The sequence below is a fragment of the Festucalex cinctus genome, chromosome 14, assembly GCF_051991245.1.
Source record: "Festucalex cinctus isolate MCC-2025b chromosome 14, RoL_Fcin_1.0, whole genome shotgun sequence".
Taxonomy (NCBI): Eukaryota; Metazoa; Chordata; class Actinopteri; order Syngnathiformes; family Syngnathidae; genus Festucalex; species Festucalex cinctus.
This window is the reverse complement of record NC_135424.1, coordinates 5,517,177-5,533,525: the sequence shown is the minus strand read 5'-3', so window position 1 is coordinate 5,533,525 and position 16,349 is coordinate 5,517,177. Positions and strand designations below refer to the sequence as shown.

General features: G+C 39.0%; 1 protein-coding gene across 4 annotated transcripts in view; it reads right to left on the bottom strand.

Annotated features, from left to right (window-relative positions):
- Window positions 1–16,349, bottom strand: part of LOC144001170 (cGMP-dependent protein kinase 1) — a 130,492-nt gene that overhangs the window by 31,958 nt on the left and 82,185 nt on the right. For all 4 annotated transcript variants that reach the window (XM_077495261.1, XM_077495263.1, XM_077495262.1 and 1 more), the window contains exons 4-5: window positions 5,672–5,777; window positions 1,202–1,265 (exon numbers count right to left, since the gene is read on the bottom strand). In XM_077495261.1, coding sequence (XP_077351387.1) covers window positions 1,202–1,265; window positions 5,672–5,777 — 170 coding nt within the window. The remainder of the gene's footprint in view (window positions 1–1,201; window positions 1,266–5,671; window positions 5,778–16,349) is intronic.

Genomic DNA, 16,349 nt, shown 5'->3' with positions numbered 1-16,349 from the left:
CCGTCCATTTGTATTCACGACAGCGACTCTGTCCGAGGTAAATTCAACTTAAAACAAATGCAGGGAGAGACAAGAAAAACATTGTGCGACCGCACTTGGGCGGATGCTTTCTATTAATTGAAACACAAAAGGGGAGAAATATGCAAAAGTATTCATCTTTGTTCCGCTGATGGCGAAACACTGAAATCAACGTGCACTTATAGTTATGCACTACATTAGGTAAATTGATTCATTTATGCTCGGGCTCGATTGAAAGGCTTCCATTAGTTGATTTAATGGTTCATGAAATCAACATTCCCGTGTTGTGCATCCGTAAATAAAACGGCAACAAAATTTAAACCGGGGGGTGGGCAAAGTACGGCCCGTGGGCCATATGTGGCCCGCCACCCATTTTTCAGTGGCCCGCGACATATGCTAAAAATGGCATTTGACTCAGTTCAAATAAAATAAACAAAACAAAAATATTTGGAGATGGTCAAAAGTAAGAAGGGAGGGTATCGACAAAAACAGTTGCCATTAAAGGTCATTTTAGTTAACTAAAACTAATGAAAAAACTAAAACTAAAATTCAAAAAACAATATTGTTACCGCATTAAAATAAAAACAAAAATTTTATGTTTACAAAACTAACTAAAACTAACTGTAATTATAGCAAACATGTCCTTCGTTTTTGTCTTTGGTAATTAATTTAATGCATCAGCCTTTGGGGATGATTTTAAATGTGATTTTTAGTAGATTTATTTTAATATAAACCGAAAAAATGACGTTTGAAAGTATGTCACACAGAAGTGACATCATCTAGCAGCAGCCAATAGAAAAGCACCTTCAGATGACGTTGCTCCCATGGTGGTGTTTTAAATATTGCGCACAAGTAATAAACATTAAAAAAAAAACTAATACTAATACTGAAACTAACAAAGACTATAAGACTTTTAAGAACACATTAAAGTATTGTTTGAATTATTTTAACTGCATTTGAGCCTAGCATTTAAGTTTTTTTTTTTAAATGTCCTCTGTAGTGGACACATCATAGTTTAAAAATAAAAACTTTTTTTTTTTCCTAAAATTTCTTTTGCAGTATTCCAGTGACTTCACAAAGGTTGGGGAATATCAAAATAATCTGATTGGACAGTATATATATATATTTTCTGGTAGTCAGGAGGAGATAGAATTCCACAAGTGCATTGCTGTATGCGTCTCACCTCCTCAAGGACGTCGGCGAGCTTGCTCAGAATGTCCTCCTGCAGGCTGTGGAAGGTAGGCACGCTGCAAGAACAAGAACAGGAAGCACTTTTCAACTCTTTGGTGTCATCCATACAGTGCTCATTAAAAATGCATGACAAAAAGGCAATGGGGGGATGATTAGAATGCTATAGGTGCTGGCTTATGCTATGGTACAGCATGCGCGTATTAATATTTCAGCATTAACTGAGCAACGGGTCTGGTTACACAGCGGTCCACAGTGTGGAGGAGGTTGAAAGCGCCACAAAGAGGCTCTACAAATTGTAGCCGTTGCCGTTTTTTTTGTTTTTTGCTTTCTAGCGTTTACTTTTTTTTTTAATTTTTTATTTATTTTTTATTATTATTATTATTATGTTTTATTTTATTTTTTTATTTTTATTTTTTTTTTATTTTTTTTTAAGAAAAAAAAAAGCTTTCTAGCATTTCCACTGAATGCCACTCGGCTGTTATTGAGCCGACTAAATAAAAGTGACCCAATGTTTATGTTTAACGAAGGGGAAATATCCCACGTTGGCGAACAAAGAGCTTATCTGGCCGTGCCGTCTCACTCCAGCCCATTTCCCATCTTGTATTATAGTAATCGGAATCATCTCATCGCTGCTGATCTTGATTCCGCTCCGAGCTTCCTCAATGGAGGTGAGGCAACAATGCAGTGATCACATGCAGCAGCGTCGCGTAGGTTGACAGGGCCCGAGGCAAGTTGAGTATTTTGGTAATCAGTACTAAGTTTTTGGAACCTTTACAGTCACTATACAGTAGTTCTGGCATGGAAATGCAGAAGTGGTGGTACAATATATTTATGTCAGATGACAAAAAAAAGACCACAGGGACTTGTAAACAGGGAAGGGAGGGGGAGAAAAGCATAGCTGAGACGACAATGCACCTTGTTGCAATGCTAAAATTAAGATTGTAAAACAAAAACTATTTAATGTTATTCTTTATTTTGAGAATATATGCCCACACTTCAAAAACATGGCAGGAAAAGGACACGAAAACACTTGCCACAACAAACAACTGCCAGCCCAGTTCAATTGGATTTTTGACGTCTATAGCCGTCAATGGCACTTAATGAGTTAAGCAGTTAAATCTAAAATGTAAGCTAAAAAAAAGAAAAACTTGTATTTACGCAATAATTTTTTAAGTAATGTATATTATTAACAATAATCAATGAGGATTTTTATTAATTAAAACTCGTTCAATCTCAAAAACTTATTTTTATGTCCTTTAAGAGTCCAGACATTCAATCCAAGCTACTTATATATATATATATATATATATATATATATATATATATATATATATATATATATATATATATATATATATATATATATATATATATATATATATATAAAACAAGCAAAACAAATATTAATAGATCACTAAATTATGAATTAGTCATTGCTTATTTTAATATTTTATTAATATTTATCCCATTTTTATCAAATGTTATAAATTGTAGTCAAAGTGTAATTGTCAGGAAATCAATATTCAATCCGGTTGTTGGATCAGGTAGTAGTCTGCTTTTGAACCCTAGGGGGCAGCATAGTGCAAAGGCAGTGCCGCACTATTGGTAAGTTATATTTCTATTATTTATTATTTATACTATGATTTTTTTTGTATTTTTATCACCGGCAAGTCCTAATATTAACTAGTCCAAAAAATGATTCTAAGTCACAACAGGCCGTGCACAAGTCACATTTGATTACTCAACAGCTGGCGGTCCAAATCATAATACATAAGTCACCCATCACGGGCGAAAATCAAGTTGCGCTAATGATCATGCGGCTTATGATACGACTTTGACCTTTTCGAGGATCCTGTATATGAGCGTCTGGCTACGCGCCGACTATTAAATAATACAATCATGCAGAGGAAGGTGATCCCTATCTCTCGCGCGGCGACGTCTGGCTCTGTCGAGACCGACATTAATGCAATTGGAATCTTTTCTCTTTTGCTTCATGAATATTTTCAACAGTTTGGCTTGTTTCTTAGATGGGCTAATGGGGGAAAAAAAATGTGCTCCTGAGAGTGAAGTCCAGATTTGTCACCTTTATACTTTTACAGGGAGTAAACATGTTGAACTCATGAAAAGGTCAATGTATGATTTTGCGTTCCTGGAAGTCCAAATCAGGATGTTTATAGTTGCAGGCATTACTCAAAGGAGAAATTAAAATGGTTATCGTATTTTCCGCATTATAAGGCGCACCTCATTATAAGGCGCACCTTCAATGTATGACATATTTTCAAACTTTTTCCATATATAAGGTGCTACAGTAGAGACTGGGGTTACGTTATGCATCCATTAGATGGTGCTGCGCTAAAGGGAATGTCAACAAAACAGTCAGATAGGTCAGTCAAACTTTATCAATAGATTACAAACCAGCTTTCTGACAACTCCATTCACTCCCAAAATGAATAAACAGCTGTTTTATTATTTTCTCTGAGGTAAAATATTAGTATTAGCTAGCGATCCAAGATGGCGGGATCTTCTGCGCATGCGCGTCACCGATCGTGCAGGGTCACCGATAGCGTATTGATCCATATATAAGGCGCATGGTCAGCTTTTGAAAAAATTGAAGGCTTTTAGGTGCGCCTTATAGTGCGGAAAATACGGTACTTATTTTAAAAAATATAGCCCAAAAAAAAAATGGTCGCGACCCTGCCATTGAGGCCATGAAGGCATCTGAATGTGATTAGATGGGAAAGTCAGATTGATTACTCAAAAGTCTACTTAACAATAATCACCTTGGCATTGATTTAAAAACAATCTGAAGTCATTAAAGTAGAAAAAAAAAGCAAACCACACACGCAGAGTTAATCATTTGATGCCTGCACGACGACGCTGTTGCGCTGTGAGGCAAATTTCAGTCGATTTCGCCAATTGTTCCAGCTTGTTTTGACATTTCCACGACATGGCACCTGTGGCCAAACATTATTTTTTAGTGGGAGGCTCTGATGACTTGCTGCATCCATCTGCCTGCCATGAAATAACTCTTGTCAAAAAGTGACAGCTTCTGATCTCTATCGCTGTGATTCATTTGCTTTGGTGCAGTGGAAGGAATCCTGGGAAAGGAGCGAAAGTGGAGTGTTTGCATGTAAACGCAGCGGGAGGCAACAAATTTCGTTCTTTGTCATGACCACGGTGGTGGTCGGTAAAAAAAAAAAATATGAAAAAAAATGTTTCTCATTCATTTTTATCGACACTTTCCGTGTCGTTTGATCAGTCTTTCATCCTATATAGCGCATGCGTGCAGATAAAACAGTCGGTGGGCCTTTAAAGTGATAACGGACTTCCCTATAGAGAATAAATATCAAGATGAATCACATAAGTGACTCGAATAACTTATTTAAGTTAGGACCCCTGGTGAGTTGTAGCTGGCACATCCAGTTCCGTGAAAAAAAAGTATTTGCCCTCTTTCCTGCTTTCCCAAAGACATGCCAAGTAAAGAAAAAAAAAAGTAGTTTCGAAAAGATTATTGTATTCGGGGAAAAGAATCCAAACTTATCTGACCCCAGGTGAAAAAGTAAAAAGTTCAAAAAGTTGCATCACAAGGTCTCAATGAACAGACAGTAAGAGTGTAAGTTAACCTTAAACATGTCTTGACAATAATATGTTCTACATTGCCTCATTTGTTTAAACATAACATTCTGATTAATATCACATTTGTGGAATAAGAGTTATGAAGCAAAATCCAGCTGTTTTTATCCATCTCAGGGGGCGGCCATTTTGCTACTTGCGGTCAGCTGATGATGACATCAATGTTGCTCAGGGAGTCAGGCAATGACCAATCACAGCTCACCATTTATTTTTAATTTATTTTTTTTAAGCTTTGCTGTGATTGGTTGTTACCTGAGACCTGAGCAACTGTGATGTCATCTTCAGTCGACAGCAAATGGCAAAATGGCTGCCCCGAGATGGCGGCTGGATTTTGCTGCTTCACTCATATTCCACCAATACAATATTAACCAGAATACCATATTTAGATTAATGGGGCTGCATAGAATATTGTCAAGATTTTTTTTTTTTTTTTTTTAGAGGGGTGTTGACTACCTCTTTAAATTGGTGTAATGTTTCTGATAGACAACAAAATTCAATGTTAACTCACAGCAAGTCATCCAGGTCCTGAAGTTACAAAGCAGCCCCAGACCTTTACATTGTCACCACGATGGTATTGGTAAATTTTCTTATTTTTGCAGCACATGTAATGTTGGCCTAACGGGCTACACAACTTCCAAAAAGTTCAACTTTTCTCTCGTCAGTCAACAGAAAATGTCTCTAAAAGTCCTCAAGTTATTTTTTTGTCAAATGTGAAAAGGTAAACCGAATCACTAAAGGGTGCAAATGCCTCTTCACATTACTGTATAGTCCTCCATTTTTTTTGTTTTTTTGTTATTACGAATCAGATCTACTCGAGCGACTTCTTTACCTTTTCAAAAACTCCATATACTCGGTGTGCTTGATGAGACCCGTCCGCATCATGATGGTCTGGAAACATTGCCGATCGATTGCCCACAGCTTCACGTTTGTCAGCGCTGGAAATGAGAGTACAAACAGAGGCGCTTCTTTAAAAAATAAAATAAAATAAAATTCCTCCTGCAAACAGAATAATATACAGTACCAGCCCACGCATTTGCGGCTTCAAATGTTGCGCATGCAGAGCAGGCATAAGGCGAATATCCCGTTCTTAAGCAGCTGAAATTGAAGTTGATATGCAGCCAGAATCATGCTACATTTTCTCCAAATGCAAACAGAGAAAAGTTGCATATCTTAGACGAGTGCTTGCTGTTCACGGTTATTTTTGGAATTCCTTGCATGCATGAATTGCTCGAAGTCACCCGATGGCATCCTAATGAAGGTCAAGACTGGGTGTTTTTTGTTTTTTTTTCTAATAGCTTTTCCCCCTGTCTTCCTGATTGTGACTGCTCTCAAAAAACAAAAAAAACAAATTAAAGATGTGTGCAGAGATGAACGGGCCCTCCTGCGCCTATCGTGGGCGTGCGAAAGAAGGGAAATGTGGCGGGGGAGTACCGAGGCAAGCATACAGTCTAAAGGAAATCAGAAAATACATGTACAAGGGGATTCTTGGTTTACAATCGAGTTCCGCTCCTACATAAACACAGTTTGTATGTATGTCAGAACCCTTCGTAGTCTATCACAAACCTATGCAGTAAAATCAGAATTACAGCAAATTTTGGCATTAAAGACAACCCCAGGGCTGTGAATATTAAACAAAATAAAACAGTACATACGGTGGTAACTGCAAAATTCTATGTTGCTTTCATTTCTCAACACCTCCCATGGGAAGTTTACCAATGGCATTTTGGAAATATTCATCATTAGATTACAAACGTAGATATACAAGATACACAAAAATAAGGAATACTTTAGTTGTCTTAAAAAGTAATATACGAGTCTTAATAAGCAAAGTATCTTGATATATCGGCTAATAAAACAGTTGTCACAAAACTTTACAGACGACTTGGGATGGTTTCGTTTGTTAGCTAGTTAGCTAACTAGCTACCTCGCTACCCAGCTAGCTAGCTGCATTCCATGCTACTAAGTGAAAAGGGCTTTGGGGGATGAAATTTCAAAACAAAAAACATGGCTCAATGTAGGTTCACCCAGATAACAGTAGTGAAATGAAAATGTAATGAGTGTGGCGTAAAAATTATAATGACAAAAAAAAAGAAGAAAGAAGTAATTTAAAGCAAGCCATGTTTGGGCCGTCAAAATCTCACGTTTTTGCCAACATCCTGCAATAGTTTGACTCTAACTTTTCCCACCACTGAATTCAATTTGTGCATGCCCGAAGGCATCAGGCCGACCCCTGCCTGATGCACAACGATGTGGCCATATGCTATATAACTAGACAGTTCTTTTGGCTATAAAACACTCAGCGCTATTACTTTTTTTTTTTTTTCTCCAATGCTATTTGTGGTCATTATAGCTTTTAGCTATGGCTGTCACATCTCGCCAACATTAAGCCAGACACACACTGCAGGTCTCCTTTTAAGTGCTCCATTCCCATTTACTGCCTGTATATGTTTGTTTGGACTGACTATTTACATCTACAGAGGTCCTAATAGGAAAAAATAGCACTCTGTGTTATACTTTGTTAATGCCGTTATGACAATGAAATAGAATGCAAAGAACTTCAACAGTTTGTGCCACATTTTTTTGCTTTAACTTAGTAAACATTGTGCTGCTCCTTCTGGTGTTGTGGTGCTTGTTTGTTAGCCTGTCTGCGGCATTTAGCATTGTTTGTTAGCATTACGCTAAAGGCCTTTTGCTTGGCATAGTTACATGGCTGATTTGAATAAACCACATGGAATTGTCTGTTTTATGATTAGTTTCACAGTAAACTTGAACTTGGAGAGGCAAAAAAAAAAAGAGAATCAGCCATTTTGAAAAACTACAAGTTGGGCAACTGGCAATGCTACGTTTTGAAACTCTAAATTTGATGCCTCGCCCCCGTCAAACAGTATGTCAAGAGCTTTAGATTTTTTTTTACTATGATGTTGTCCCAGGTGTTGAGATGGTACAGCCCAAGTTTGAAGTCAATCGGGTTAACTGTGTAGGAGAAGCGGGCAAAAGTATGACCCTTGTAAATGTGCAAAAATGGACCAAAATTGGACATTTAAATACTCATACCTCACTTCCTGTCTATTTTAGGGTACACCTATCAAAGAGGTTTTGGTTCATCTGGATGTGCTACAGGTGCCACACAATTTCCGTCGCCGTAGGACAATCGTAGCGGGACAGGGATCCGTTAAACCTATGCTGCGGAGCCATTTTTATGTTATCATGAATGGCGACTTTAAAATATCACATTTTCCGCCAGGCCCGATCTGCGTGTAAAGTTTGGTGAGTTTTTGTTCACGTTAATAACAAACTAAGGAAAAAAAAATTGTGTCCAACTTATACTCACAAGATACCAAATAAATCAGAAAATCCAATCTATGAAATATATTACATGAGATTTTTGTATGTTCACGTCCACAGAACCAATATACAATATACTGTTTTATCACTTGCCATGGCCCTATTGTGTCACTGAGTTGTGTTTTGTCTTTTGTTTATGTGTGGAGCAGAGCAGACTGGTTGGCTTCATGAGAGCGCCGGCGCGTCGTTAAAGTTCCCCCATTAAAAGCGTGTTTCATCGTCCTCGGCGGGGCCCCAAAACTCGTTCTACATTTCAACGTGGCTGAGTCATCCACGTACAGTGGCTCTGACCATGCTCTCCTCTATTTTCCTAATGGCTTTATTTGCCTCATTATTCCCAGTTAACTTGGGAATCGTTATTTTCGATAATAACGGCTCGTTATTCGGTTTTGGTGGTGGAGGATTCCGGAGGTGGTAATACCTTGCCGCATTTATATTTTGTCAGTGCTTGTCTGGTTTCTGGAGCTTTTTTGCAACCGTTTAGCAACTGGTAGATAAAAGTTGGCAATTTCTAAAATATATACAACCTCTTGAATATCTGCAAATTCTGCTAGTTTCAGATTTTTCTCTGCCATTTGATGAAAAACTCCCTTATTTGCTGTTTTTATGCTCAGTCCAAAACCATATATAGCAATATAAAAATATTGTCACATCATGTGGGATTTAATCAGGCTTTTAACTCATTTGCTCCCAATAACGTGTAAATACGTTTTTTTTATGTTTTAAGTGTCCCAAAGACGTATTTAGACGTTTTTTTGTTTTTTTTAATGCTAGCGCATACAGAAGGCTTTGATGCAGCCTCTCAACTGCAAAGAACGGTTGCAGAAATGGTAGTTATTACACAAACGGCCAGCAGGTGGCAGCAGAGCAAAAGGAGATCAACCAGGCCCATCTAGAAAAAAGCTAAATTACTTTTTTTTTCCTGATGAAAGAAGAGACTTTAATCTTTCTTTTGATAGGTTCCATGCTTTTATAGCAATTGAACACAATATTCCGTGGGACTTGCAAAATCAGTCAAAACTGAGTAAAACTGCCGGGTGCGAACGGGATTGCTTCTGTGAAAATGGCTGGGAGTGAATGAGTTAATCATTGCCTTGTCAAGCAAAAACAAAAAACGCTTTGTCGCCATCTTGTGGCATTTATAAGCAATTATAAATGTTTATGCACGAGCGTTAATAACTTCTGGATTTTGCTTTTCGATATCAGGTTAACGTCAAACAAATTTCAGCGCATTCTTTCTATTTACAGTGAGAGATGTAAGCACAGCCTAAAACTAGTGCTTTGGTGCTCTCTTGTAGGCAATTACAGACCTTTTAGGGTAATCAATTAGTCACAGATGTTTAATATTCACATAAGGAGCCAGTTCCTTATTGTAATGAACAGTTTTAAAATGTAAAATAGTCGGTCCGACCGTTTTCTGAGCAGGTCGGGGAGGTACAATTCCTTTTAACACACACACCACAGGATAATAGATCAGGATAATGTTGTCGAGACATTTGGCCTTTGCTGACTTGATCGGAAAGGAGGAAAAAAAATACTGAAATTAGAATGTTAGTTTGTGCGTACTCCTCTTTATTACAGTTGTGCCTGAGAGGTGCTACTAAAAATGTTACAGACACCACTCCAAATGATATAGAGCGCTACATAATTTTACTTTATTTGCTTCTTTTTATTAGAATTCAGCGTATCCTTTCTGAGCATTACCTCACGCTTGCGTTATCCTCTCACCTGACCCATGACTTAATAATTGCTGATACTCGATGTGATTTCATTTTTCTTTCTTACTCTTATTGCTGCTTCCGGATAGCGCCATTTCCTTTGGGATCACTAAAGTTTCCAGCATAAAGCCACATCGCTGTGTACTATATAACCACAATAAGAAGCATGTTGAAAGTGCCCAAACGGAGCTTTATTAATTTTGTAAAAGACCGCGCTGAGGGTGGAGCTAACGTTGTGGGGCTGATTGCTGGAAATGGCACGAGAAGGTGGAAAAAAAAAAAACTATAAGATATTCATAGCCACTTCATTTATGCTGACTGCAAATTCAAAAGTACAATTCAATTCTACGGTATAATAGTGTATAAAAAATGATACAGCAAATAATCCATGATCGAAATATTACCAATATTTTTTTTTAATTTATTTTTAATCTGCAATACAATTGAGCCGTAAAAAGTGAACCGAGATCCAATACATTACTCTTAGCCATTCTTGGTTGTTTTTAGCTGTGTTCTTTTGCGTCATTACTTTTTTGGAAGATCCATAACATGTAAGCGAGACCAAGTTTTCAGACACTATCCATCCATCCATTCCATGAGTCGCATCTGTTGAACATTTCAATGCTTTGATAGTATTTGAGATTTCAGTGCACCTTACACAGATCCAGGACAGCCGACGCCTGATGTGGCAAAGCAGCCCCCGGAACAAAAGTGAGTGAGCCAGCGGAGCACAGTAGGTACTGTGTTCTTTTCTTTGTACAGAAAGAAAAAAAGTCACTGGAATAACATGAAAATGATGAGATGGAAATTTACTGAAGGTTACCAACAATTTTGCCTGTGATGTGTACAACATAAAACATATTTTTCAAAAATATTCAAGCGTTGAGCCCATTTTCTCAAATTGTATTTTTTTAATCCAGTAAATAGGCCAAAAGTAGCCATGATAGAGCCATAATGTAAAAAAAAAAAAAAATGACCAGTATATTTTTATATGTAAGAAAAGGGGAAGATAAGTCAAAAATTTTCTTTAGAATATGTTCTGTCATTATTCTAAATACGGCATTCTGATTAATATTGTGTTTGTGAAATATGAAGCAGAAAAATCATCCATCTCCGGGGGCGGCCATTTTGCCACTTGCTTATCGACTGAAAATGACAGCACAGTTACTTGGGGGTAACGACCAATCACGACTCACCAAGCTGAGTCGTCAATGGTTGTTACCGGAGTCCCAACTAACTGTGATGTTAGATTTTCAGTCGACAAGCAAGTGACAAAATGGCCGCCCGTTGAGATGGATAACAGGTGCATTTTTCTGCTTAAATCATATTCTACAAACAAACTATTAATTAGAATGCCGTGTTTGAAAGAAAAAATTTGACTTTATCTCCCCTATAAGCAGCAACAACCACCTGTTATTATTCATCTCAGGGGGCGGCCATTTTGACATTTGCTGCCGACTGACATCACAGTTACTTGGGGGTAATGACCAATCACGACTCACCAAGCTGAGCCGTCATTGGTTGTTGCCGGAGTCCCAACTAACTGTGATGTTATTTTCAGTCGACAAGCAAGTCACAAAATGGCCGCCCCTTGAGATGGATAACAGGTGCATTTTTCTGCTTAAATCATTTTCTACAAACAAACTATTAATCAGAATGCTGTGGTTGACTTTATCTCCCCTATAAGCAGCAACAACCACCTGTTATTATTCATCTCAGGGGGCGGCCATTTTGCCATTTGCTGGCTACTGACATCACAGCAGTTTGGGGCTCAGGTAATAAACATGGTTCAACTGTTTTCTGAGTTTGGTCATGTGACGTTTACAAGCTTGGTCGTTTTTGACTTGAATTCCTCTTTAAGGGACAGATATTGACAATTATATCGCACAAACATTATTTAAAAAAAAAAAAAAGCTAAGACACACATAGCCAACAAGAAAAACGGCAGAAAATGGATTGACAGAAAAAAATTGTACAAAAAAATTAAAAGACCCCCTCTCACAGTCCAACCAAATAAAAATCACTTCATCTCAAAATTCAGCCAGAGTATGAATCATTTTGAGCTTAACTGTACATCCAAAATGAATGAACTTTCTCATCTTTTCCATCCCTCTGCAGACAACTTTATAAATAGGACCGCTCAGCAGGGGAGGTGCCCTCATTACGCAGCCTGACATCCTTTTTATAGCGCCACTACAAGAGACACCATATCCGAAATCAAGCTAGAACAAAAGTCGTGTGTCACGCAAACGTGTCGTGCGACACCTGCCCAGGCCCGCGTCGTCAAAAGTGTCAAGATCTCCAAAAGAAAAATGGATACATCGAAACCCTCAAATGACTGCTCATGCGGCAACGCGCGAGACGCATGTGGAGGAGGCGGGAAAAAAAAATGATTAGGGTCGTCTTCTAATTTGACCCTGCGGTCACATGAGTGGGAGGTCAAACGTCATTGGACACTTAAGCCGGGGGGCCCACAGGAACGTTTCGGGAAGGGGCGCTGGGAAATAAGATGTGCGGCCAGCCCGCAGCCTAGCGCGGCCGCTAAGCGTTTTTACTCTGAGGCTCTTCTAAATTGCGCTGAGACCCGGGGAACTAGTTATCTGCTAGCGAGGACGCTGATGAATGTTGTAATGCTCACGGGTTGCCAATTAGCTTCCCGGGGGGCTGAGAGGGGGAAATGAAAGGTTTGAAGGAATTTTTTGGGGAAGCGTGGCAGGAGGATTAATGAATTTTTGGAGAGTCGCGCCATGACGGAGGGCAATTCATTGATGTGGCTGTAAGCAAAGTGGAGAATGTGGGGTAGGACACCGCAAGGTCCCGATCGAATGCCGCTAGAGTTTGCCCTCTAAATACGCTTCATCATCATTTTTTTTACGGCTAATATTTTGTTTTATGTTCTGTAAAAAAAAACAAGAAGTGAGCCCTGCCACGAATAGCAGATAAAAAAAAGTTTCAATTGCCTTGGCGGCAAAGCACTACTTTTTGTCTCTGCAACTCACTTGTCTCTGTCGTAAATAGCAAAAATCTGAGTAGCCCCCCCCCCCCCCCACAAAGTTTAGAATTGCTTTTAGACGTCATATGTTGGCAAAGCTCTACTTTTTGCCGAAATGAAATTCCTCAATTCACTTCAACGTAGTTCATTAGCACCAAGATACTACAAGATGGTGGCAAAGCACTACTTTTTGTTTAAATGAAATTCCTCAATTCACTTCAACTTAGTTCATTAGCACCAAGATGCTACAAGATGGTGGCAAGGCACTGCTTTTTGTCTAAATGACGATCCGCAATTCACGTCGACATAGTTCATTTGCACCAAGATGCCACAAAATGGCGGCAAAGCACTACTTTTTGTCAAAATGAAATTCCTCAATTCACTTCAACGTAGTTCATTAGCACTAAGATGCTACAAGATGGTGGCAAAGCACTGCTTTTTGTCTAAATGAAGATCCGCAGCTCACGTCAACATAGTTCATTAGCACCAAGATGCCACAAAATAGCGGCAAAGCACTACTTTTTGTCAAAATGAAATTCCTCAATTCACTTCAACGTAGTTCATTAGCACTAAGATGCTACAAGATGGTGGCAAAGCACTGCTTTTTGTCTAAATGAAGATCCGCAGCTCACGTCAACATAGTTCATTAGCACCAAGATGCCACAAAATAGCGGCAAAGCACTACTTTTTGTCGAAATGAAATTCCTCAATTCCCTTCAACGTAGTTCATTAGCACCAAGATGCTACAAGATGGTGGCAAAGCACTGCTTTTTGTCTAAATGAAGATCCGCAGTTCACGCCGACATAGTTCATTAGCACCAAGATGCCACAAAATAGTGGCAAAGCACTACTTTTTGTCGAAATGAAATTCCTCAATTCACTTCAACGTAGTTCATTAGCACCAAGATGCTACAAGATGGTGGCAAAGCACTGCTTTTTGTCTAAATGAAGATCCGCAGTTCACGTCGACATACTTCATTAGCACCAAGATGCCACAAAATGGCGGCAAAGCACTATTTTTTGTCAAAATGAAATTCCTCAATTCACTTCAACGTAGTTCATTAGCACCAAGATGCTACAAGATGGTGGCAAAGCACAGCTTTTTGTCTAAATGAAGATCCGCAGCTCACGTCAACAGAGTTCATTAGCACCAAGATGCCACAAAATGCCGGCAAAGCACTACTTTTGTCCAAATGAAGCCCATCAATTCACTTCAACTCAACTCCTCGGCACCAACGTGGCACAATTTGGCAGCATAACACTACTTTTACGGGAGCAAACCATTGACATACCTCCTACCACTCATGCAGGAGCTGCTGTTAGCCACAGCTCACACTCACACAATAGTATCGCAGGTGACATAATATGCACCCTTCTAAACGACACGTGCGAACAACAACGAAGAAAAACACTCCCATTAAATTGTACCTAATATTATGCAAGACAAAAGACAGACATTTATTTGCTTGCCCTTGTTACAACTCAGCGTAACTGGATTTCAGCCTACGGGTATTATGCAAAATAGAACATGTGCTAGTCTTATAATCCACTTTGTTGCCTATTGAATCGTGACACTAAATGATAAAGCACTCAGTCATGGCGCTTTACGTTCTGTTGTCGTATTTGACTATTTTTACCTCGAGCGCAGTTGCATTTGTACAAGGTTGAAAATGATTTTTGCTGAAGTGCATTTTCACCGCAGGAAATCCTATCCCAAAACTCGGCAGGCTTATCCCCAACGTGCTTAAATACAGATTAGAGCGGTCGCAAGCAGTGAGATGAGTTTAAAAAACAAGACGTGCGTTTTGTCAGCATTGTAGCGTCAACAATACAAATAAAAGCTCCCACCTGGGTCAATACGTCACAAAGAAGTGCCAAAAGAAGTATCTCCGCCAACATTTTTTTTTTTTAGCTTGTCTGTCTGGGCTAAAATAAATAATAATAATAAAAAAATACTTATAAGTACATGCCCAAGCAACAAGTGCTGTTATAAGCCCATTTGGCCATTTTAGTCAGAAGCCTGAAGAAACTCTCTCCTGGGAAAGGAAAAGACAGACCAAGAATAGATGGTTAGAAAAGGTATGGAATGATGTCTAAAATATTTCTGAACAAAATAAAACCCATTCATCATTTTTTTTAACTGCTGGAGCCTATCCAAGTTGAGCAGATGAGAGGCTGGGTAAAAAATATAAAAGACAAAAACTATGCTAAAAAAAAAAAAAAAGACTCACATAATTTGGATTTAGATTGCAATTACTCCCAAATAAAAATGACAAATGAGTGTACCGTATTTTCCGCACTATAAGGCGCACGATCGGTGACGACCATGCGCAGAAGATCCCGCCATCTTGGATCGCTAGCTAATACTAATACTTACCTCAGAGAAAATAATAAAACAGCTGTTTATTCATTTTGGGAGCGAATGGAGTTGTCAGAAAGCTGGTTTGTAATCTAGTGATAAAGTTTGACTGACCTATCTGACTGTTTTGTTGACATTCCCTTTAGCGCAGCACCATCTAATGGATGCATAACGTAACCCCAGCCTCTACTGTAGCACCTTATATATGGAAAAAGTTTTAAAATATGTCATTCATTGAAGGTGCGCCTTATAATGCGGAAAATACGGTACATGCATGTGGGCTGTACATTCAAACACTAAAGTGGGAAATACTAACTTTAGCATGCATGGGGTTCGTTTTCACGAAGCTAAAATGAAAGCTGCATGTGGATGGGAGCCCGTAAATGCACAGAAAAGTACCACGTGGACGTGGACACCCTGCCAAACGGACTAATAAACTGGCAAAAAAAAAAAAGAAAAAAGATTTAGACGACAGATGATGAGACTGACAGAATCCTGGCAGACTCTTCACTCTCTCGCTCACACTTCAGCGCGCTCATCATCAAAACCTCGTGATGCGGGCAAAGGGAAATGTGTGAAATAATAATAATCAAATGTGCTGCGTTGTTTATTCAGATGCTCTTGCCCGCAGGTGCTGATTTTAGCACTTGCCGATGTTTAGCAAGGAGCTGGATCTCCAAACTAATGAGCGAGAGCTCTCACTCGGGTGTATTATTATAATCAGAGAAGGCGTTTGAATTGTTCCTGCTCATCAAAATGTGACGTGCCTGCTTTTTGCAACTTCCCCCACACGCGCGTGCAAAGTACGGAAGGAGTGCAGCGGCTGTCATGGCAGCGCGCTGGAACACTGCAGGCTCGATTTCCCTAAAGTCATTAAAAGCATCAAGTTAGGTCGGATTGATGGAAACGGAGCGTGAGAAAGTACGACGGGTCATTACATGCCACGTTTGGTCGCAGAGCTGCAGGTAAATACATCAGGAATTCCCTGCGTGTTTATTATCTCCACATAGCAGCCCACGTTTGCGTTGTTAGCGAACATTAAAGTACGACAAAGAACATCGAATTTGATACAGATTTGAATACCGGTTCTGAT